This window comes from Prionailurus bengalensis, chromosome C1, assembly GCF_016509475.1.
Source record: "Prionailurus bengalensis isolate Pbe53 chromosome C1, Fcat_Pben_1.1_paternal_pri, whole genome shotgun sequence".
NCBI lineage: Eukaryota > Metazoa > Chordata > Mammalia > Carnivora > Felidae > Prionailurus > Prionailurus bengalensis.
The window spans coordinates 160,547,828-160,573,427 of NC_057345.1; the positions used below are offsets into that span (position 1 = coordinate 160,547,828).

The following is a 25,600-nucleotide window of genomic DNA, read 5'->3' on the forward strand; positions in this document are numbered from 1 at the left end:
TTGAGAATAACTTATACCAAGTGCTAATGTGGTATGCAGAATAATGGCCCTCCAACGATGTCTATGTTCTAATCCCTGGGACATGTGAATATGTTAAATTATACAGCAAAGGGGGCGCCTGGGTGGTGCAGTCGGTTAAGCGTCCGACTTCAGCCAGGTCACGATCTCGAGGTCCGTGAGTTCGAGCCCCGCGTCGGGCTCTGGGCTGATGGCTCGGAGCCTGGAGCCTGTTTCCGATTCTGTGTCTCCCTCTCTCTCTGCCCCTCCCCCGTTCATGCTCTGTCTCTCTCTGTCCCAAAAATAAATAAATGTTGAAAAAAAAATAAAAAAAAAAAATAAATTATACAGCAAAGGAGAATTAAGATAGTGAATGAATTGACCTTAAAATAGGGAGTTATTCTGAGAAGAGATGACCGCTTCTTGAGGTTCACAGATTAAGAGGAATTGTGTTTTGGAGTGGATTATACAGATTCTCACCCATACCTGATTTCGATAATGAGATTCAGAATATCTGAGATGATGAAATTTAGATGAGATTTTTGAATGCTGAGTTGATGCTGTAGTGGGGTTGATTCTTTTGGGGATGTTGGAATAGGATGAATATATTTTACATGTAAGATACGAATCTTGGGTCAGAGTAAAGACTGATAGGCAGAAAAACTGCTTCCAAAGTTAATACATCCTAATCTTTGGAATTTGTGGACATGTTACCTAACAGGGCAAAAGATTAAATGGGATAAGGTTGCTAATTAGCTGACCTTACCATAAAGTGATTATCCTGGATAATACAGCTATGAGTACACAGAACAAAGACAAAAATTTTTTATCTAAAGGAAACTATGAAAAGACACAGAAGAGGTAACATCTGGGCTTGATTAAAGAGGAGGAGCAGAAGGAAGCCAGGAAAAAGAAACGGTATATAAGGCCATTGTAGCTCAAGAGCACAGCATGTAGATATGCATGCCAAAAAAAAAAAAAAAAAAAAAAAAGAATGTATAGTGTATGTAGATTAAGGAAGTTTTTCTACTGATTCCTAAGAGTTTTAATCAAAGATTAATGCTGAATTCTGTCTGATGTTTTTTGTTTTGGCATCTGTTAAGACTATCATATGACCTTTCCCCTTATATGGAAAATTACACTGATTTTTTTTTTAATGTTAAACCAACCTTACCTACCTAAAATAAATCCAACTTGGTCTTGACGAATTAATACATGGAAAAATCACACTGATTTTTTTTTTAATGTTAAACCAACCTTGCATACCTAAAATAAACCAAACTTGGTGAAGATAAATTATCATTTTTACATTATTATATGTTGGGTTGCTAATATTTTATTTAAGATTTTTACATTTGGCTTTATAAATGAGATTAGGCTATAACTTTCCTTGTTTGTGTCATCCTTATTAAATTTTGACATCTAGATTATGCTGGTCTCATAAAATAATCTGGAAGTATTTCTGACTTAACTATTCTTTAAAAAAAGTTTTAAAAAGAGTGGCACTATTTCTTCCTTAAATGGATGTTACAATTCATAAATGAAGTCATCTGTACCTGGAGTTTACAATTCATAAATGAAGTCATCTGTACCTTTTTAATTACAGATTCAATGTCTTTAATAGTTATAGAACTATTTAGACTTTTGTTTCTTCCAATGTCAACTTTAAGTTAGATTTTTCTAGAAATTAACCCATTTCACAAAAAATTTCAAATTTAAGCCATTTATTTATTTTTTTAATGTTTATTTATTTATTTTGAGAGAGAGCAAGCATGAGTGAGGGAGGGGCAGAGAAAGAGGGAGAGAGAGAATCCCAAGCAGGCTCTGCACTGTCAGGGCAGAGCCAGAGTCTCCATCTCAGGAACCATGAGATCATGACTTGAGCTGAAATCAAGGGTCAGATGTTTAACCAACTGAGCCATGCAGGGACCCCTTAAGCCATTTATAATATGTATTTTGTTTTCCTTTAAATATCTGTAGACTCCGTAGTAATATTCCTTTTTTCATTCCTGATAATGGTTGTCTTCTCTCTTTCTCAATTTTATTAGTTTAGCTTTTAGGGGGAAAAAAAACCACATTTTTTTTGGAGTGGTTGATTCTCTGTATTGTATATATTTCCTGTATTGTTAATTTCTGCTCTTATCCTTTCCCCTTTTCTTTGGTTAAGTCTATTGCTCATCTTCTAACTTACTGAAATGGATGCTTAATTTATAAAGTTTGAGTTTTTCTGCTTTTCATATATATGTACATGAAGCTATTAATGTCCCCCAGATACGGTGTCAGATTTATCTCACAAATTTGGCCACGCAGCACTTTCACTATCACTCATCCAAAAATATTTTTCTCATTTCCACTGAAAATTTTTTCAATACCTTTTTTGTTACTGATTTCTAGTTTCATTCCACTGTGATCAGAGGTCATATTCTATTATTCTAATCCTTTAAGTTTCACCCAGGAGTTCTACCAAACATTTAAGGAAGAAACAATGCCCAGTCTTATACAAACTCTTTCAATCTTTTGAAATTTGTTGAAACTTAACTTTATGACCTAACATGGTAAATTCCTATAAAAGTCCGTGCTTAAAAAAGAAGACGACATATTCTGCAGATGTTAGGGGATATTCTGCAAGTGTCAAATTTGTCAATCTCACTGAAATTTTCTATACCTACACTGTTTTTTGTTTTTTTAATTTTATCTATATGTTCGGGGCACCTGGGTGGCTTAGTCGGTTAAGCATCCAACTTCAGCTCAGGTCATGATCTCACGGTTTGGGAGTTCGAGCCCTATGTAGGGCTCTGTGCTGACAGCTCAGAGCTTGCAGCCTGCTTCGGATTTTGTGTCCCCTTCTCTCTCTGCCCCTCCCCAACTCGCATTCTGTCTCTCTCTCAAAAATAAATAAACATTAAAATTTTATCTGTATGTTCAATTACTATAAAATGTTGTATGCTGGAATCTATTATGATTTGTGGATCTGTTTATATCTTCTGAAAGCACAATTTTTTATTTATCTTGAGGTCATATTATTACATGCATGCAAATTTAGAATTACTGTATGCTCCTGGTGATTTGAACTTTATTTATAGTTCTGAAATAACCACTATTTCTTTGTACTTTTTTTGCCTAAAAATTTTACTGAGTCTCATACACAACATTTACCTTATATATTTTTGTCTTAACTTATAGTCCCAATATCTTTTTTTCATCCTCTGGCTACTTTTAAGAATTTTTCCTCTTTGCCTTGCTTTTTCTGAAATTTCATTATGATGTTCCTAGGTGAGTATTTCTTTTTATTCATCCTACTTGGAATTCTTTGGCCTCTATAAATCTATAGATTGATTTTGTTAATCTGTTTTAAAATATTCTCAATTATCTAATCTTCAAATATAGCTTCTGCTCCATTCAAGATGGTTTTTCTATGGTCAGGTGACTTGTCTAGTAAACAAAAACTGAGCAATCCAATAAAAAGAAAAAAAAATGGGTCAGGGATGAGGCAGGATAAATCAACAGTACAAATAAAGACCAGATTTAAGCCCTAATAAATAACAGATGAAATGAAAATAGATTAAAATGCTCCAATGAAAGATTTTTCAGGCATGATTTTTAAAAAAATCAATTAAATATTTATCAAAGCCCATAAAATGTAAACTACCAAAGGTGAACTTTAATGTACACTGTAAACTCTGGGTGACAATGATGTGTCAATGCAGGTTCATCAACAAATGTCCCATTCTAGTGGAGGGTACTGATAGTGGGGAAGGTTATATGTGGGGACAAGGAATAGATGAGAACTCTTCTACTGTCTGCTCAATTTTGCTGTACACTAAAACTGTTCTAAAAATAAATCTTATTAAGAAAAGTCTATTATGTTATTTATAGAAGACAAGTAATCCATTAAATAACTTTATGCTACATAAAATATAATCTTGAGCTAAAATTAAAGCTTTCATGAGAAAACACAGTAACCTCTAAAACTTCATTAATATAAAATATAAGGTAAAATATTACTGTTTACTTTGCAATCATCCTCTGTGAAACATGAAATGCATAAATAAAATCAGGATATTGAAAATATATTTAACATGAGGCCAAATCTTAATTAAAATTAATTACAAAGGTCATTAATTAACCCAGGGGTCATTTACACATCCATAGATAATACTATCTTATGCAAACTACTCTGAATAATAGACGTCTTTGTGACTAAAATTAGAAACTACTACCTAAAACACCTGACTGAATCTTGCTGGTAGATAAAAATCCGTAAAGAGCCAGGAACCATGCAAGTACTTTACATTTACATGTATTACCTCATATCATCTTCTCAACACTATGATGTAGGTACTTTTAAAAGTGAAGAAATGTAGGCTCAAAAAATGTAGCTTACAAAAAATAACCACATCTGACCATCTACAGAAGTTAAAGTCCTAACCACTACATAGTAGGTAACTTCTTTTTCTAGATTAACTTCTTGACAGAAAAATAATTAGGGGCACCTGGGTGGTTCAGTAGTCAATTGAGCATCTGACTTCAGCTCAGGTCATGATCTCATAGTTTGTGAGTTTGAGCCCCGCACTGTCAGCACAGAGCCTGGAGCCTACTTCAGGTTCTCTGTCTCTCTCTGGCCCTCCCCCGCTCACACTCGGTCTCTCTCCAAAATAAATAAACATTAAAAAAATTTAAAAAGAAAAATAATTAAAGATTCAAAGTCTCTATGCTAATTATACCAGATGTTTTACAAACACACTAGATGTTCTAGTTACCACTAAACAGTGATTTAAAAGGAATTTTTAGAAGACAGTTGCAAAGACTTGGGCACCTGGGTGACTGAGTCAGTTGAGCGTCTGACTCTTGATTTTGGCTCAGGTCATTATCTCACGGTTGTCAGACTGAGTCACAAGTCAGGCTCCACACTGACAGTGCAGAGCCTGCTTGGGATTCTCTCTCTCTCTCTCTCTCTCTCTCTCTCTCTCTCTCTCTCCCTCTCTCTACCTTTCTCTCTCTCAAAAAAAAAAAACAAAAAACAAAAAACAAAAAAAGGCAGTTGCAGAGTATAGCCACTAAAATCAAAGTATAATAATATATGAATCAACGTCCTTCTATGGCTTCTTTTCCCCATTTAAAGCTGCATTTGTATAAACATGCAATAAAACTACTATGTAGTATCACTTCATTTGCCATTCCAAGAACACAGAGCAGTATAACTTCAGGGTTAGTTCTCAGTCAACATATACAATAAAGTGTGGTGGAAATGAGATAAGTCTATGATTATTAAACTATAGTTAGGGCTATCAGCACCTTGGAAGACAAGTAGTAAGCAAAACACCTGTAACAAACCAGAAAAATGGTCTACTGAGGAGAAAATGAAATTCAACCCAATGCTTATGTACTGGAATTTAGCATTTACTGACCACTTTCCATATGCCAGGAAACTGTGCTACATATTGGGAATATAAAGCTAAAAACGTGAGATAAATGCTACAGTATATGCACAGGCACATATAAAAGGCTATGGGCACCTAATCTGAGGGGAGAGACAATGGGAAGAAAAAACGTCAGAGGTGGCTTCCTATTGAAAGTGGTATGTGAGCCAAGCCTTAAAGGATGGATAGGAAATGAGACAGGTGAAGAAAAGGAAAGAACAAGATGTACGAAGGCACAGAAACAAGAAAGCTCAACCCATTTAGAGAACTAAAAGAGTTTAACGTAAGATGCAGAAGGCAGATATTGGGAGTGAAGTGAAAGAGAAAAATGAGAAAAATAAGAAGGCCTACAAAGAGTCCTTCATGAGGGTGAATTTTATCTTAAAGGCCAGTGAAGGAGGTTAAAGGTGAAACTGACATGAAGAGAATCAATTTTAACAGTAATCTAGGTTAAAAAAAAAAAGAGATGAGGTTCAATACTAAGATAGTGGCAATGATGGACAAATACAAGACGCTACAGAAACAGACACAGAGAATGAGGCAAAGGGAAACATCTACAATATTTCTAGTGTCATTAACTGAGTGAATGGTGATGCTGTGACTGAAGAGACAGAGGGCACTATCACTTTACCTTACAGTGATCATTAACTCCTATTCTTCAGGGATCGAGGAAAAGCTTTTAGGAGGAAATACCTAGCGTGGGATTTAAACGATGAACAGAAATTAAAAGAATGGTTTGGAGTTTGAAAGTTGGCAGTGAAGGGTAGGCAACAGTTAACGACAAAAAATGAGGCTAGAGTGGTCAGAAGATGCCAGATCAAGGTGCTCTGTGGCACAAAAACAGACATTCAGATCAATGAAACAGAATAGAGAACCCAGAAATGGACCCACAAAATTATGGCCAACTAATCTTCAACAAAGCAGGAGAGAATATCCAATGGAAAAGTGTTCTGAAGAAGTCCTCTTAGGGCGGTGACGCATCCATCTTAGCCCGGTGGCTCGGGTGGTTAAGCATCCAACTCTCGATTTTGGCTCAGGTCATGATCTCACAGTTTGTGGGATGGAGCCCCACACCAGGCTCCGTGCTGACAGTGTGGGGCCTGCCTGGGATTCTCTCCCTCTGCCCCTCCCCTGTTTATGCTCTCTCTTTCTCAAAATAAATAAATAAACTTAAAAAAATTTTTTTTTAAATAGTCATCTTGGGACTTTGGGATTTTATCATTCAAGTAACAGAAAGCTATGTTAGGGTGATAAGGAAGAGAACGAAAGGATCGTATTTTGCAAAAATGATTCTGATTGCAAAATGAAAATGAATTGGATTGCTGGACCAATGTTGAAAGGAGAGGTAGGGGTAAAAAATAACCCAAGTAAGAGATGACTAACGTGAGTTAGAATGGTGTCAGTGGGGACTTGCATAGGTGGATATAATTGAGATCTGGAAGGACCAGTGTCTTACAGGAGTGGGGTTAAAGCTAACACATACTGTATTCTATATAACCACTTTTCTACCCACTACCTTTTATCAAGCAACAAATTTACTGATTTACAAGAAGTTAACCGTTTGCTAAATTTAAAAAAATATCAATAGCTGAACGTTTCAATTCCAATTTACAAAAGCCCTCTGCTGCCCCCCAATCAGGAAAGGCTTGAAGATGGAGGTAGATTTTGAGATGGAATTTGAAAAATTATCACCTATTTTTGATGAAAAATAATAAAGAAAAATAAATGGAATCTTGATCTATAATATTAAGGATGATAATCAAAATTTGGCATGTGAAACTTAGAGAATGGTAATACAATTTACTAACAGAACACAGGAAAAGGCAAGGGGTGTGTATGTGGATGTGTGTGTGTAGACAGAAACAGACAGACTAGAATGGGAATAACAATAAATGTTTTGTGTTTTTAGTAAATATGGTTTTGAAAAGGCTGCATTAGAGGTTCCTGTGAAGCACTGAAGTACCAATATCAACTATGCAAGGATATGACATTCAAAACTGAGATACAAATATTTAATACTCAAGAGAAAAGTATACTGGAGATCAAATCTTGGATGTCAGTAGCATGTATGTGGTAACTGAAATTCTAAGAGTAGCTAGTTTTCAAGAATATGTAGGGGAGGAAGTAAGATGGCCAAGACAGATACTTAAAACACCTACATTTTACAAACTGGTAGAGTAAATAATGTCCACAGAAGAGACTGAGAAGATGAGCCAGAAGAGTTAAAATGAAAATTAGGATAACAGGGTATTTCTTTTTTTTTTTTTCTTTTTTTTTTCAACGTTTTTATTTATTTTTGGGACAGAGAGAGAGCATGAATGGGGGAGGGGCAGAGAGAGAGGGAGACACAGAATCGGAAACAGGCTCCAGGCTCCGAGCCATCAGCCCAGAGCCCGACGCGGGGCTCGAACTCACGGACCGCGAGATCGTGACCTGGCTGAAGTCGGACGCTTAACTGACTGCGCCACCCAGGCGCCCCCGGGTATTTCAAAAGAAATAGGCAAGAAAGAGAACTGGGAAAAAATAAGAAGTCAACAATATTCAACGTTGCCAAGTTAAAGACTCAAATGTCTAGGACACTGAGCATCAAAAAGATAATGTTTAAAAGGCAATTTCACGGGGCGCCTGGGTGGCGAAGTCGGTTAAGCATCCGACTTCAGCCAGGTCACGATCTCGCGGTCCGTGAGTTCGAGCCCCGCGTCAGGCTCTGGGCTGATGGCTCGGAGCCTGGAGCCTGTTTCCGATTCTGTGTCTCCCTCTCTCTCTGCCCCTCCCCCTTTCATGCTCTGTCTCTCTCTGTCCCAAAAATAAATAAACGTTGAAAAAAAAATTTAAAAAAAAAAAATAAAAGGCAATTTCACTTAAGAAAGGACAAAAGAGAAGTTGAGGCAGAAGAGACTGGCCCAAGTAAGTCTTTTGGGAAACCTGGTTAATAAAGATGACAGAATATGGAGACTAGGGTAGAGATATATAATGGCAGCAGAGTTTTTTGTTTCATTTTGTTTTCTAAAAGGAAGGAATCAGTAAAGAACAAAGTCAACGATGTAAGATAAAGGAGTATCAGATAGAAGAGGTCCCTCATGTAGCCAGGGATGGGAATCAAAGCATAAATGAAACACGACCTTCCAACAAAGGAGAGAAAGAATACATCCACATAAAAATATCAAATGGGGATGGGTGGGTGTGTATTTTCTACTCATAAACTTAAGTTCCTGCAAAACAGAAAAATTATAGAAATTTGGATGTATCTTTAAGTCAACATTTTAAAAATGGTCTTGTCTGTGGGATGGGATCATGGTCTGTATTGTTTTATTATGTTCTTCATATTTTCCCAATTTTCTATCATAAGCATTTAATGATTTAAAAATGTCTTTGTCCCTTGAACTATAAATTCATCATTAATGCAGAAAATTCAGAAAATAAGTAAAAGCAGGAAGGGAATAAACAATACCTACAACTTACCAACGTATTGCTTTCACAGGTTAAAAAAATACGTCAGTTATATTACTTAACATTTTCTCAGAAAAAGGAACATTAATGGAAACACTGAATTGAAATAATCAAAACTGATAACTGACTCTATCATTCAGACATGAAGAAAGCGTGGATTCCAGTTTCCTCTTAGCTACCTAAATCTCTACTTTAAAAGAGGATTAATAAATCTCCACTTACAAAGGCAGAATTCAGATATCTGGAGATTATTAATTTAGTCATAAATTTTAATACTGCCTTCCATAACTACTTTTAGTATTTAAGTATTAGTTTAACTACAAATAACATCTATCACAAACATTCATGCTCATTGGCAACAATTAAAAAAAAAGAGAAGTTAAAATGGAGGCTTACAGTTGTGGTAAATTTGGTCTAACAAAGGGATCATTCTCTGCTCCATTGACTGCTTTGTTTTTCCTTTGTTTTGGTTCAGAATTGGTAGAGGGTGCCTGAGAATTATTAGCTGTGGGAGGTTTGCGCTTGGCTAGAAGTTTCCTTTGCCTTTCAATATCTTCCCTTTGCTGATTCACCCATTCTTGTTGCCTGTATAAAAATAAATGTAAAAAACCGTATTTACTGTTTACTCTTCACAGTTAAAAGATGAAAATACATTAATAAACATGAAAAAATCATTTAACAAATCATATAACATAAACATAAATTATGGTTCCACCTTTCTGAACTAACTTGTACTCACTTTCTAGGTCTAATTTGAAGCATTCATTTCTAAATTCCCTAAATCCCTTGAACTAGGGAAAGCTGTGTTGCCATATATAATCTCATGGTAGCTTGTAGATCTCTGCTTCCTTCTTTCTAATAAGCATCAATCCTACAGACATTTGATTAGAATGTCTCTAGTTAGACTACATTACTCCATGAGAACAGAGACTGCATCTATTTTCTACCCTATTGTATCTCTGGTGCGACCACAATAATCAGCACATACTAGGTATTCAGTAAATATTTGCTGAATGACATAAATGGGCTATTAAAAAAAAACAGAGGTAAGCACGGAGTATATTTTAAACATGCATCTGATCACTTACTGTTTGTAGAAAAACTTACAAAAGACAAATATGAATTTTTTAAATGTGTAATATTATTTATTTTCTATAATTTATTTTTTTTAATTTTTTTTTCAACGTTTATTTATTTTTGGGACAGAGAGAGACAGAGCATGAACGGGGGAGGGGCAGAGAGAGAGGGAGACACAGAATCGGAAACAGGCTCCAGGCTCCGAGCCATCAGCCCAGAGCCTGACGCGGGGCTCGAACTCACACTGCGAGATCGTGCTTAACCGACTGCGCCACCCAGGCGCCCCTATAATTTATTTTTTTATAATTTACATCTAAGTTAGTTAGCACACGGTGCAACAATGATATCAGGAGTAGATTCCTTAATGCCCCTTATCCATTTAGCCCATCCCCCCCCAACCCCTCCAGCAACCCTGTTTGTTCTCTGTATTTAAGAGTCTCTTATGTTTTGTCCCCCTCCCTGTTTTTATATTATTTTTGCTTCCCTTCCCTTATATTCACCTGTTTTGTATCTTAAAGTCCTCATATGAATGAAGCCATATACTTGTCTTTTCTGACTAATGTCGCACAATACCCTCTAGTTCCATCCACCTAGTTGCAAATGGCAAGATTTCATTCTTTTTGATTGCCATCATCCGATGATGGACATTTGGGCTCTTTCCATACTTTGGCTATTGTCAATAGCACTGCTATAAACACTGGGGTGCACATGTCCCTTCGAAACAGCACACCTGCATCCCCTGGATAAACACCTAGTTGTGCAATTGCTGGGTCGTAGGGTGGTTCTATTTTTAATTTCTTGAGGAACCTCCATACTGTTTTCCAGAGTGGCTGCACCAGTTTGCATTCCCACAAATATTAATTTAATAAAGTGTTATTTTCTAAATTTATCTCTGTTAAGAAGATTTGGGGAATGTGCAAGTGCTATCTTGAAACAAAAATTGATCTGAACATGAGAAATTTAAGAAGAGGAGAGCCTGGGTGGCTCAGTCAATTAAGCATCTGACTATCTGACGCTTGATTTCTGCTCAGGTCACGATCCCAGGGTTGTGGGATGAAGCCCTGCGTCGGGCTCTGCGCTGAGCATGGCGCCTGCTTGAGAGTCTCTCTCTCCCTCTCCCCACATGCATACCCACAACTGCTCTCTCTTTCTCTCTGCGACCCCACCCCCCCCGCCGCCCCGACACACACAGTTTAAGACATTTATGAATAAAGAGGAAATTTTCACTACCTGAAGGAAACAAAAATTAGCATGGCTTTAAAGAATGAGCAATTAATAAAAGTAAATAAATATTACTGTTTCCCATTCAAGAATCTAAAGCTTACTAATTGTAAAAAACTACTAAATATCATGTCTACTATAAAAACACATGTTAGAGATTTCAGCAATCTGACCAGAGCAAGAGTAGGTTAACAGTGAAGCTTTTTTTTTTTAACGTTTATTTTTGAGACGGGGGAGGGGCAGAGAAAGAGGGAAACACAGAAACCGAAGCAGGCTCCAGGCTCTGAGCTGTTAGCACGGAGCCCAAAACGCAGGGCTTGAACCCATGAACCGTGAGATCAAGAGCTGAGCCAAAGTTGGATGCTTAACTGACAGAGCCGCCCAGGCAAACTTGTTCTCAAAGTAACCGGTTCCCTTTTAGGTCACCTCAACATGCTAAGAAAAAGTTTTAAAAACGCTACATGGTTATAAGACTAAGATTTAAAACAAGACAAATGTTTCAATTCCTTGGCTCCCCACCCCCACTCAAACCAGAACTACAGAACTTCTACTCTGCTGATGCAAAACTGACTTCATGCACACTGCCTTTTCCTATGGTTCTAGCCAGATGGTAGTAGAATATGACCAGAATGAAAGAATCACTAACCACCCACAGAGAAGAGTAAAAGGGTGGAGAAAATTCAAGAATAGCAAAGCTAGAACAGGACTTTAATCCAGTTTCCATTTGGAAGTAGGAATAACTTTATTTAAAAAGTTAACTTTAAAGCTACTTTAGAACACAATCAAGATGTTATAAACGAAAATAAACAGCAATAACCCTACTGATCAAAATCCTAATGGAAAGTAAAGAATTACTGGAATGAATATATAGCAAATATCTGATTATTCAGGAATGACTACACATTTTAGAGATTAATTTAACATTACTAATACTTATTTATTTCTCTTACCTGTCAACTACTTTGGGTTCTATCACTGATAAACTACTTGATACACACTGATAAGTAACTTGATATAAGGTATGTATAACAATACACAGTAGGCCCTCAATTCAAGAAATGCAGGTAATTTTTAAAAACTAGATTACTTACTTATCATAAAAAGGCACAAAGCAAGAACAGCCAGACTGAAGAGGTGCACAGGGCAAGGCACAAGGGAAGGGCACAGAGCTTCCAACGCCCTCTCCATTTGCACCACTCTCCCCAGACTTCCACGTGTTCACCAACCCGGAAGCCCCAATTTTGCCCTTTTTTGATAGCTCAGTGAAGAAATTTTTTTTTTTAATTTTTTTTTTTTAATGTTTATTTATTTTTGAGACAGAGAGAGACAGAGCATGAACAGGGGAGGGGCAGAGAGAGAGGGAGACACAGAATCTGAAACAGGCTCCAGGCTCTGAGCTGTCAGCACAGAGCCCGACGCGGGGCTCGAACTCACGGACCGTGAGATCATGACCTGAGCCGAAGTCGGACGCTCAACCAACTGAGCCACCCAGGCGTCCCAAGAAATTTTAACTACTAACAGAGCTTGTGTTTTAGATTTATATTGAAGGTTATACACTGTAACTTATTTTATTCATTACCAGGACAACTGTAGGTCTGGGTTTAGCAGCTGAGGTTCTTGCTTTTAAAATACTCAAAAATCATGGTTTCTACCTCAAACGTATCTCTAGTTTCACTGTCAATATTTTAGCTCAAACCTAATCATCTTTCATTTGGAGACCTCTCCCCATCTCAGCTGTCAACTTATCTTCTTTCCAACATTCCCATATTATCATGAGTTATCTTTCTAAAACTCAATTCTGACCACACACACTGCAGACAAACCTTTAATAGCTCCGTATTATCCACAGAATTAAAAGCCAAAATCTCTAGCATCACAAGAACAACATCCTTCATTATGGTACACCTTTCACCCAGCACAGCTGGTGCTGAACAAAAGCTGAAGAAATCAACTGAGATAGAGAAGGCCAATCTGTGCTAAGTCCTGGGAACCAGTGTTTAAAACAGCGATGTTTATATAATACGGGAGATACAGCTTTGCCTCCATTTTGCACATAACTGAACGAGTTCTAGGAAATCTGATGTAGATGCTGCCACTACTTCTGCTTTGCAGGTTTTAAAATTTTTCCGGCAAAAAAAAAAGGGGGGGGGGGGCAGCATAGGTCTTGGCTTCTTAACAGAGTCAATCATCTAAACTCAATAACTTCTCTGTTTTAAAGTTTACCTCAGAAACACTAAAGCCACATGTTCAGTTCAACTGATTTAGAATTATTGTATCTAAAACAGAACAGAAAAAGTTCTTGTCTTTTCCATAGGAACAGAGAGCAGACAAGGGCTGAATACTAAGACTAAAGTAAGGATTGGAGAACGGGGGGAAAAAACTAAGTAGGCAAATCCCAAGATATATATACATATAGATGTAAATCTTCCAATGACAATTACAGTTCCCTCCCAAATCATCTATAAAGCTGGAAGGTCAGTTTATATTTTGAAAAGTCATGTTTAGAATAATACATCATGCTGTATGGATGAATGCTAACTAATCAAGAAATTTGCTAAAGCTGAAATTGTAATACTTGTGTTTTACGTTCCTTTCAAATGTACTAAATTCTGTGATTTCAAATAGTAAGGAGTAGATGTAGAACACAATTCCAAATGTACAATCTTTGCAAGTAATAAAAACTCAAAGGAACACTACATTATTTAAAATGTAAGAATGACTAACTTCACGAGATTCTGAAACGCAAAACCATCTGTCCATTGTTCAGTAAATGAAGCACCATGTCTAACTGTTGTGAAGTGCCCAAGGCGTAATCTGTCTTGCATACTCTTCTCTCGGCTTGACAGTTTTTCTTGCGTACTCTGGAAGGAGAAGGAAAATATCATCAATTTTATTTATTTAAAATTTAAAACTGTACAAGGCAAAAAAGGGGTCAAGTGGAATGTAAAGGAAACAAATCACCTACCTTTTCAATAAGCAGTTTTTTGCTCATTGATATGCACTTATTTAATCGTTCTTTGTATTTTTCAAGTAATTTTTGTTGTTCATCTATTTGCCGTCTGAGATCACAATTAGCCTACAAAATAAGGAGAAAATGGAAAAGGTCTAGAATTTGTGTGTATGAGACACTGATGAATATTTTTAACATTCTGAATAAAGTATATAAAAAGAAAGGGTTAATTAAGGATTTGAGTATGATACTAAAAATTTTTTTTTCAGCATCTACTTATTGTGGCATAATACTGTTAAATGTTGCTTAACTGTGCAGTGGAAAGTACATGGAATTTGTATCCATATTCCATGGTTCAAATCCACATCCTAAGGTATATGACCCTGGCTAAGTTCAGTCAGTTACCCGAATCTTAGTTTATTTCTTTTGTATTTCTAAAATAGGGGCAATACTATCTATCTCACTTAGTTAAAAATAACTAAAATATATATATATAAAATGACTAACACTTAAAAATGAATATAAGTTCTCTTCCATCTTTTGTAACTGATAAAACTGTTTTCTCCATTATACTTGGGGCTGACACTACCGATGCCTACCCAATAGCTAACTATTTCCACCATCTTTCTTGGCAATAAGATACCCATTTTGCTGACTTTCTAGGCAGCCATATGCTCATGCAAAGGCCCTTATATAAACTCAGGAGATGAGTCAGATTAGTCTAGGATAATGACAGAAAAACCTGGAGGGCTTGTTATAATACAGACTGCTGGGTGGGACACACTCCCCAAGTTTCTATATAAGTCAGTCTGGAGTAGGGTCTGAAAATTATTTCTTTCTTTAAAAAATTTTTTTTAATGTTTATTTATTTTCGAGAGAGACAGGGACAGAATGCGAGTGGGTTAGGGGCAGAGAGAGAGGGAGACACAGAATCCGAAGCAGGCTCCAGGCTCCGAGCTGTCAGCACAGAGCCCGACGCGGGGCTCGAACTCACGAGCTGTGAGATCATGACCTGAGCCGAAGCCAGACGCTCAACCAACTGAGCCACCCAGGCACCCCTGAAAATTATTTCTAATAAGTTCCACAGGATGCTGATGCTTCTGGTCTGGGAATCATACTTTGAGAACCACAGTTCTAGGCCAATCATGGTAGAAGCCAAAAGACATAATATATCGAAGATGCTAGGAGAAAAGAGCTACCAATCTGAAATTATGTACCTAATAAAATTATTTTTCAAGGAAAAGGGTAAAATAAAGAGATTCTCAGAGGAACACAAATGGAAGTCAGTACCAAGAAACCCTCCTCATTAGGCACAGTTCAAACAAACTGTGGCGTGTGTGTGTGTGTGTGTGTTCAAAACTTGATTCTAACATTTCTCTGAAACTACAAAAGGCCAAAAACAGCGAAAAAGAAAGGATATTTCTTCAATCACAAATCAAGATTTAATATAAAGCTACAGCAATTATGATCACCCAAATCTATTTTCTCTTTCTTTCTTAGCAATGAAAGCTTACGTTTTATTCTGGATTGATATGTACCTAGCTAACCTATCGTAACTATGAGACTCTAATAAATATTTTACACCTTGATATGACCTTCAAGATAAAAGCCATACACTAAGGATAAAGGAATAAAAAACTGAAGGAGTCAAGATCCCATAAGACACTATGAAGACATCACCAGTTCTGTGATGACAGAACCAGTTCTGTTCTCCTCTCAAAAACTAATATTGTATCTCATTTAAACTATTGCTGTTTATGTTCTCTGGTACTAACAAAGACAATTGCTAAATGATAAAAGATGCTATACCAGTGTAGGAATACACAAATAGAACATGGAACGCAGCAGAGAATACAGAAATAGATCCACTTGTATATGGAACATAGATTACATGATGGAACTGGCAGGAAAGAGTGGAGTTTCAATTAAATGAGCTGGGCAACTGATTATCTATATAGAAAGAAAATAAAATGAAACCTTATTTACACCATACCAAAAAACAAATTCCAGTGAGATTAACAACTTGTCTTGAAAACCCAGACTACAAAGGTTTTAAAAGAAAATATAGAGGGTTATCTTTATGATATTAGAAATTTAAAAAAAAAATTAGTTCTTTTGGTATACCTTTGATAATAACTTGGTACAAACATAACATAAACTACAAACAAAAAGATGTATTTAATCATATAAAATTTTTAAATGCATCTAATCATCAAAAGACAGCATGAAGAAATAAAGAGGCAATTTGCACACTGGGAGAAAATCAATATATATGAACAACAAGAAACTGACATCAATAAAAAAAAGATAGCAACCCACTAAGAAAAAATGAGCAAAAAACATCAGTTATTTCACAGAAGAAACACAGTTAATAAATATTTTAAAAGATGATAAAAGAGAATGCACAATAAAAGACACCTTGTTTCCCTCTATCAAATTGGCCAAAAAAATTTCTTATATCTGATTATAATAAGCCTTGACAAAGATAATAAGCACCAAGATTATTTCTTGCCCACTGCCGGTAGGAGTGTAAACTAATCCAACCACTTTGGGAAAAATTTGGCATCATTATAAAGCAAAATTGAAGATGTGCATGCCATGTACTCTGGCCACATCTCTCTTAAGCATATAACGTAAGACAAATTTTTCCACATTTGCGCTAGAAGACATGTATTAGAATGTTGTTAGCAGGACCATTCGTATTAGCAAAAAAGTAGAAACAAAATGTCTACCAACAGCAAAAAGATGTATTACGGTATATTCATATAAAACCTTACTATATAACATGAAACAAAGTACATGACAATTCCACATGTAATGTTTAGTGAAAACAAGCAGGGCAAAAGGGTACATACAGCGTAATTTTTTAAAAATGTTTTTATTTATATTTGTGAGAGAGACGGAGCAAATGGGAGAATGGCACAGAGAGGGAGGGAGACACAGAATCCGAAGTAGGCTCCAGGCTCTGAGCTGTCAGCACACAGCCCAATGCGGGACTCGAACCCATGAGCCATGAGACAATGACCTGAGCTGAAGTCAGACGCTCAACCAACTGAGCCACCCAGGTGTCCTCAGCGTAATTTTATGCAAAGTTCAAAAAAACCCTGAAATATGTTGTTAAGAATATATAGATACATGTGATAAAACCATAAAGAAACACAAAGGCATAATAAATACAAAACTTAGAACAGTAGGTAATGGTAAAGGGATGTGAGAAGTGACTGGGATAGGATCAGGAAAAGGCAAGCTGGGAGTTTCAAACGTATAGATCATTATGGTAAGACCACAGGTGTTGATTTCACTGAGTTTCTATACCACCAGTTCTTAATGCTGGCTTAAATTATAATTATCTGGAGGAGTTTTTAAAACTACCAATGCCGAACCCCTGACCTCACATCAACTTAATCAGAACCCCTCAGGTTGGAGTTTAGGCATGGCCACCTTTATAAAGTGCCTCCCACCTTTCCCATTTGGTAATTCTAATGAGCATCATGGAGTGAGAACCACTGCTTCATACCTTACTCACATTATAATACCTTCTGATGTGTCTTTTTGCAAGGTTTCCATTAAAAATTTCACAGGATTGCAGCAGTTACTTCATCTTATATAATACCAAATATCAGAGGGTTTAAGACAAAATCAATTACACCCTTAAAACTAACACAAAATGGCTGTCTTATGATAGTTGATCAAATAAAAATAAATTTTATAAACTTCCCTCTATTTCTCCAACTGTTTCTCAATTCACATTTAAAGAACTAATAATTTGCACTTTAAAATAGTTATTTTCATGTACTTAAAACTACCAGAAAAAGCTTATTCTTTTCAGCTATAGAATTTTTTTTACATTGCTAAGTATTTCCTCAACTTTTACTATTGCCAAATAATTCACTCAATTTTCCCTCTATGACTTATTACTTACCCTGAGCAAGTCATCTATACGACCCTCCTTCTTTTCCAGGTCCTGGTTTTTATTACTTTCTAATGCTGCTAATTTCAGCATTGTGAGATCAGTCTAAATGAAAGAAAACTATTTGATTATCTTCATTATATATATCACTGCATGCAAATATAAACTAGATTTTACTCTGATTCTAAAAAGCAAAGAAAATATTTGAGTTTGTGTTCATAAAAGTTATCCCAAAAGTCTTAGTACAGTTTTAAGTTTTAATATCTTCAGAAGTATAACTTCTACAAGGTTACAAATATTTAAAAGACTGATTACTAAAAGTTTTAGAATATTGTTATGTTCTTCATTAAAATTCAATAAAACCACTGCTTTGTGCTATCAACTCTAGCTGACTTTTGAACATGGCAAAAACTTTCATGAACTATTCATTGACTGAAAGCAATGAATAGCCTGAAGTTTTGATGCATGTACAACAATTTGCACATGACCTAACAGAAAAGTCTAATGGCAATAAATTGGGTAATAAAGATGGTTAAGCAAAAACATCTACTCTTCAAATCCCCGTGGTTTGAGACAGTATCATCCCCAAACTGTCATACGTAAAAAGTTAAAATGAAAAACTTAGTAATCAAAATTCATAAAACCAAATAAGCATAAAAGATATATAATATTCAATTTTCAAATATTTTAAGTATATAGCACATATATAAATTTATTATATATTTATTAATTTATTATATATTTATTAATTTATCATATATGTATAATTTTTATAGATTTATATATAAATTTATACATATATATAAATTTATATACACACATATATATGTATGTATATAAATACATACACCCAAAATGAACACCTTTTATGTCCACGTATGACAAATGTAATAGCTTCAGGAAGACGATGATTATATTTATTTGGATGGTGTGTTCAAAAAAAAATCAGTAAACAAAATTGACATGTTATGGTTGTTCTATTTAATATGCTTAAACATCTAGATATTTTTAAAAAGTTTTTAATGTTTATTTATTTATCTTGAGAGAGAGAAAGAGAGAGAGAGAGAGAGAGAGAGAGCAAGAGAGAGAGAGTGTGCGTGCAGGGAGAGGCAGAGAGAGAGGGGGAGAGAGAAAGAATCCCAAGCAGGCTCCGCACTGCCAGCACTGCGAACTCACAAACCATGAGATCATGTACCTGAACTAAAATCAAGAGTCAGACACTTAACCGAATGAGCCACCCAGGTGCCCCAAAACATCTACATATTTAACCAGCATGTAACAAAGGACAAGCTGATAGTAAACTGGGTGTTTCAATTTCTCACCCCCTACAAACTACTTTTTTGTCTAGTAATTAGCTTTCTGGATGTATAATTTTACTTTATGACTATGTCCACTAGTTTCTACATTATACTAAGTTTCTTATAAGTCACTAGTTTCTTACAAATCACACAAAGAAATTTCAATTACTATTTACCTGAGTAATTTTAAAGGATAACTGCTTTGGTTGTAAAATAGGGTGGTCCCCAAAAGCTAATGCAGTAGGAGAAGGGCTATTCGGTCGAACCTTAAAAAAAAATATTAAAATTTTACATTAGTAAGAAGAAAATAGGCTTCTCCTCAGCAACAACTACTTAACACCTCCTATGTTTTTATCAGGATAATAACTGAATTAAAACATAATTGACTTTTTAAAACTTTTTATCCCTGTTTATTCAGTTAGCATTCATTTTTAGAGTACCCTCCCTTACATAAAGGTGCAATGAAAGAGACAACCATATATTCCCTGCCCTCAAGAAGCTTATATCCTAGAACCATCAAAAACATTTTAATGCTTTCAATCTGTTAAACAAGGCCAAATACATTATTTCAAAACAAAAATATTAAAAACAGATGACGATGGCTCAAAAAGTAAAACTGAGAAGATCTTAATATAGAATTCTTATTAACAGGGACAATAATGCATGCCCATATATAGTATAATATCAATTTACTGTTGAGTTTCATGGTTTATCTAGTGACTAGTTTTAAAACACATCATTGAAAACAGATTATATCATTGTATCACTGCTATCACTACGACTCAAAATTATGGAGTCTTATAGTTTATTTTGCATATTACAATATAATGTGTCCAAGGTACAAAATAAGTAAGATACAACTAATTATATGTCTACCAGCAAGGACCAGAAGGGAACACTGGAAATAAAAACAAGGTATTTGAATAAATAAGAGATACTTTGATTTTAAAAAACCTTCAATTCATTTTTAAATTACTGAGAGCCAACACTGCTTTTCTGGTTAGACATTAAGCTTTCATATAATGAAAGATAAGGAAACATGAAATCCAATATGCAAAACAATGCATATAAAAAGGACTAGGACTTAAATACACTAGAAACAAACCAAGAAGTTGTAAGATAATTTTTAGATCCAAGATTCTTCTCCTATGCTGAAATAAAATGGTCCAAGGCTAAAGGCTGCCTACCTTTCTCTAGAAAGGAATCATGCTATCACTTGAGTGGTTAAGAAATTTAATTTCTTTTTTTTTTTTTTTTTTTCAACGTTTATTTATTTTTGGGACAGAAAGAGACAGAGCATGAACGGGGGAGGGGCAGAGAGAGAGGGAGACACAGAATCAGAAACAGGCTCCAGGCTCTGAGCCATCAGCCCAGAGCCTGACGCGGGGCTCGAACTCACGGACCGCGAGATCGTGACCTGGCTGAAGTCGGACGCTTAACCGAAATTTAATTTCTAAGAGAATTAGAAATTAGAAATCAGTAACTGAATATGGACCGATACAAGAGTATTCATTGTAGTCCCCTAAGTTTGACAGCATTCTTTTATAGAAACATTACTTCTTGGATATAATCAATTCAGGAAATCTTTAACTTAAGGATCTAACTTTGAGAAATAACGTTCTAACAGCATCAAATCATTAAAAAGAATTTAACCTACCTCACAAAATAATTTTCTTAGAAGATAAATACAAATAAATATATATAGAAGTTCTCAATGAAAAGATATTCAGTATACATACATACATATGTTAGTAGATTTAAGACTCCCTACACATGTCAAAACTTACAGATGAGGAAGGAGTGGAATGTGAATGCGAATTTTGGGGAGAACGGATGGCAGGAGGTATGCCTCTTACTGGACTTGAGCCATTCCCACCTTGGTACTAAGAAAAAAAAGAAAACACTTTATGAAAATAGGTTTAGACAGATGTTATTTTAGACATGATATTAATAATTAATTTAAACATATTGTCTTTTAAATTAAATTCAGTAGTGATTTAAATGGGTCAAGAAAAAGCAAAACTAAGGTTAGTTACAGCCAAGTCCTAAAAGACTAAAGAGAGAATACTGATCACAAGAATATGAAAAGACTATGTTTAGCAAAGACCCTTATTTTTTTTAACATTCTGGTTTTAATTTGTTACTGTAGCAGACTCAAAAACTCCCCCCCTCCCCAACAATGAACATATATTATTTTTCCTTCAAATTTTAATAGTTCCTTATAAATGTTTGTTGAATGGGTATAATCCCTAACACCCCCAAATTAACATATTTACAAGTAGAAGTTAGTGAATGTAATAAGCCATCTTAAAACAGAATCAACATTCTCTAGATCTGTTAAAAATCCAAATGTTTGTAGCACTTAATATAAAAAGTTACACAAAGTCTCTTCTGTTTAACAGCACAAAATCTAATAAAAATCAATCCTTTCTTTCATGCATAAGATGAATTACAGTGCATGACTTAGGTGCCTATGAAGAGAAGCCTCCAAATCTATTCCACAGCTACCTTTCTCACTTCTCTACCAAGAATGGGAAGAGAAAACCGCTACTGGATTCCTCTCAGGGTATTAGGAGAAGAGCAGAGATGGGGACCTCCTAGTATGTCTTCCTGCAACCTAGGGACTTGGTCTGATCTATTTTTTACTCTACAGTGACTAGCAGAACTAGTGGCACATGAGGAATATTCAACAGACTCGAAATTTGTTTATTTGAATTGATCCAACCTTTGGCAAAGATTCTTATTAACACTGAGGGACTGACCTTAACTAAAGAGTACTACTAGGCTAGCAATACAAAACTGTGGTCAGCAATAGTTTTACCTTAGATTCTGTAAATCCAATTAAGAAACACAATGGATGGTTTAAAAAAAAAAAAAAAAAAGCTTTTAATGCAGCCCTTCCCCTAACTGGCAAATTCTGCTCTCACACTCAAGTAAATATAAGTATTTTTCAACTGAGTAGATCATGTTTGTTGTTTTAACAATCATATTAATGTACTGTAACGTAAAACTGGTAGCCAGAAGTATTTCTGTGTAGAAGAATAAGGTAATATTCTAAATTGGGTAAGAATCTAAATTTATCACATTTATTATTTTCAGGGGCTCTTAGATTCACATTTCTATTATTTAACTTCCATCTACAGGGCTCAAATGTTGCTATGGTGCCATAAAGCTGCACTGACAGCAGAAACAATTCTAAACTAGAGGTTATTCAAGTTCTCTCTTTGCACTTCCATTTAGAGTTTGACTTTAAATAGGCTACTTTACATGTCTGGTCCTCAGTTTCCTCATCTGTAATATAGAAACCCTAATATCTCCTGTGCCTATCTCCTGGGCTGTTATAAGCAAGTATGTGAGGAAGTACTTTGAAAATTACAACAAGAATATACGAATATAAAAGTAAATTTTAATGTTCCTAGGAAGACAGGACATTACATAGTACTGACACTCTGCTCTAATCACGTAGATAATCAAAAGTTGAACTTGTACTTCAAAGAAATTATTTCAGCCTATACCAAAATAATATTAAGAACTGGAGGTATTTATCAATAAACTTACTTCAAAATAGTCGCTAATTTTGTGGCCACGCCCCCCAATACTTTTTCCTAGAATATAAAAGTAAAAAACTGTTACAGATCTGGTCATGACTACCTATCATACTATATCAGAAAAAGAATGTGTCAAACTTGATTTTGCTAATACACATAAAAATCATCTGCTTAATAAAAAGAACACGATATTTCAGTTGGGTAGTGATAGACATTGAAAGAATTATATTAAGAATCCTCAGAGGGTAAGATGCCAACTTCAGAAATCCAAAAATCAAATGACATTTCAATAGAAACATGTCAATTTTTAAAGTCCCAATTACTGGAGAACCACATATATAAATGACATTAAAGGATTTTGTTTTTAAAACTACATTATTCATATTGCTTAATGACTGCTAATTTCATAAAAGCAAACCAATGAATTAAAAAAAAAAACAGGTCGCAACTGTATAACAAACCAATTCATACCTGTAAATAATATAAAAGCTTTGGTTAACACAAAACCATAACAAACTGACAATAACAAGCTTTAATATGAACGTTATTTTGTAAAAGTTTGGATTTTCTAAAAAAAGTATTCCCGGGGTGGGTGGGTGGCTCAGTCGGTTAAACATCCAGCTCTCGATTTCGGCTAAGGTCACGATCTCACAGTTCACTGGTTCAAGCCCGCATCAGACTTCCCACTGGCAGTGTGGAGCCTGTTTGAGATTCTCTCTCTGCCTGCTTACACACCCTCTGTCTCTCTCAATAAACAAAATAAACTTGAAAAAAAAAAAAAAGTATCCCCAAATCAAATCAACAGGATGTTCTTTTTTTTTTTTTTAAAGTTTATTTATTTTCAGAGAGAGAGAGAGAGAGAGAGAGAGGGAGTGTTTGCACACAAGCAGGGAAGGGGCAGAAAGACAGGGAGAGAGAAAATCTCAAGCAGGCTCTGCATTGTCAGTGCAATGCCAGACGTGGAGCTCAATCTCACAACACATGAGATCATGACTAAGCCAAAACCAAGAGTCAGATGCTTAAGTAACTGAGCCACCCCAGGCCTCCTGTGTGTTTTTCTTTAAGTTTATTTTGAGAGAGAGAGAAAGAGCGTGCACACATGCAGGGGCATGGCGGAGAGAAAGAGAGGGGGGGTGAAACTCCAAAGCTGGTTCCATGCTGTCAGTGCAGAGCCTGATGTGGGGCTTGATCTCACCAACCATGAGATCAAGAACTGAAATCAAGAGTTGGACCCTTAATCAACTGAGCCAGCCAGGTGCCCCCAGAGGATGTTTTTTAATAAACTAGATTTTAAATATTGCTCTTATGACCATATTGATAAAGTGGTCCAAATCATTACATATCACAGTTCTTTGATTAAAAGTTTTGCTCTAAAAAGAATCAATTTTATAAATCCTGAATTAAGGGCAGGGGATAGGCTAAATGGGTGATGGGGATTAAGGAGGGCACTTGTGAAGAGTACTGGGCTGTTATATGTAAGTGACGAATCACTAAATTTGACACCTGAAATCAATTTTAATATATATGTTAACTAATTAGAATTTAAATAAAAACTTAAAATAAAAAAATATTGAATTAAGAAGGTGCTAAGAAATACTGTGTTTAAAGATACTTTTTTGGATAAGAGGCACCCACCCTTCATTGGAACTATACAGAATACAGGATTTCTTCAATACAAATAAAACCTGATGACACCATGAAGTCAAAAGCTTCGGGTAATATAAACACACACATTTATCTATTTAACACTGACTTATATTAATTTATTCATTTATTTTATTTATATAACAAATATTTGAAGTGGTTACTATGTGCCAGGCACTACTGAGATGAACAAAGGTTACATTTTAAGGGGTGCCTGGGTGGCTCAGTCAGTTGAGCATTCAACTCATGATTTTGGCTCAGGTCATGATCCCAGGGTCGTGAGATCAAGCCCTGCATTAGGCTCCACACTAAGCATAGAATCTACTTAAGATTCTCTCTTTCCTTCTTCCCTCTCCCTGGCTTGATCTCTCTCTCTCTCTCTCTCTCTCTCTCTCTCTCTTTCCCTCTCTCCCTCTCTCTCTCTCTTTTTCCCTCTCTCCCTCATAAATAAACAAATCAATCAATCAATCAATAAGATTTTAAAGTTCAGCAACCTTAAATTCTTTATTTTTTAATGTGTATTTATTTTTGAGAGAGAGAGAGCGAGCATTGGAGAGGAGCAGAGAGAGAGGGGGACAAAGGATCCGAAGCGGGCTCTAAGCTGACAGCAGAGAGTCCATTGTGGGGCTCAAACTCAACAAACCGTGAGATCATGACCTGAGCTGAAGTCAAATGCTCAACTGACTGAGCCACCCACGTGACCTAACAACCTTAAATTCTTTTGTTTAACAAGAAAAACTAAGTACTCACAACTATAAACGCTACCTAGAAAGTTTGAACAATAGTTTTATACAGATTTATTTAGAAGTCGGAAAGGAATGTAAAAGGTTTTACAGGCATACCTTGTTTCATTGCACTTCACTGATACTGTGCTTGTGTGTGTGTGTGTGTGTGTGTGTGTGTGTGTGTGTGTGTGTGTGTGTTTAAACACAAATTGAAGGGTCTATGGCAACCTTGCACTGAGCAAGTCTATAGGCACTGTTTTTCCAATAGATAGCATTTGTTCACTTTATGTCTCTGTGTCACACTTTGGTAATTCTTGCAACATTTCAAGCTTTTTCATTATTATTATATTTGTTATGGCA

The 25,600-nt window shown here is 35.7% G+C and overlaps 1 protein-coding gene across 2 annotated transcripts in view; it reads right to left on the reverse strand.

Moving 5' to 3' along the window:
- Window positions 1–25,600, reverse strand: part of TLK1 (tousled like kinase 1) — a 150,921-nt gene that overhangs the window by 39,817 nt on the left and 85,504 nt on the right. For both annotated transcript variants that reach the window (XM_043577019.1, XM_043577020.1), the window contains 7 exons: window positions 22,882–22,928; window positions 21,111–21,206; window positions 19,500–19,589; window positions 18,038–18,130; window positions 14,131–14,241; window positions 13,890–14,026; window positions 9,264–9,452 (listed from right to left, as the gene is read on the reverse strand). In XM_043577019.1, the coding sequence (XP_043432954.1) occupies window positions 9,264–9,452; window positions 13,890–14,026; window positions 14,131–14,241; window positions 18,038–18,130; window positions 19,500–19,589; window positions 21,111–21,206; window positions 22,882–22,928 (763 nt within the window). The remainder of the gene's footprint in view (window positions 1–9,263; window positions 9,453–13,889; window positions 14,027–14,130; window positions 14,242–18,037; window positions 18,131–19,499; window positions 19,590–21,110; window positions 21,207–22,881; window positions 22,929–25,600) is intronic.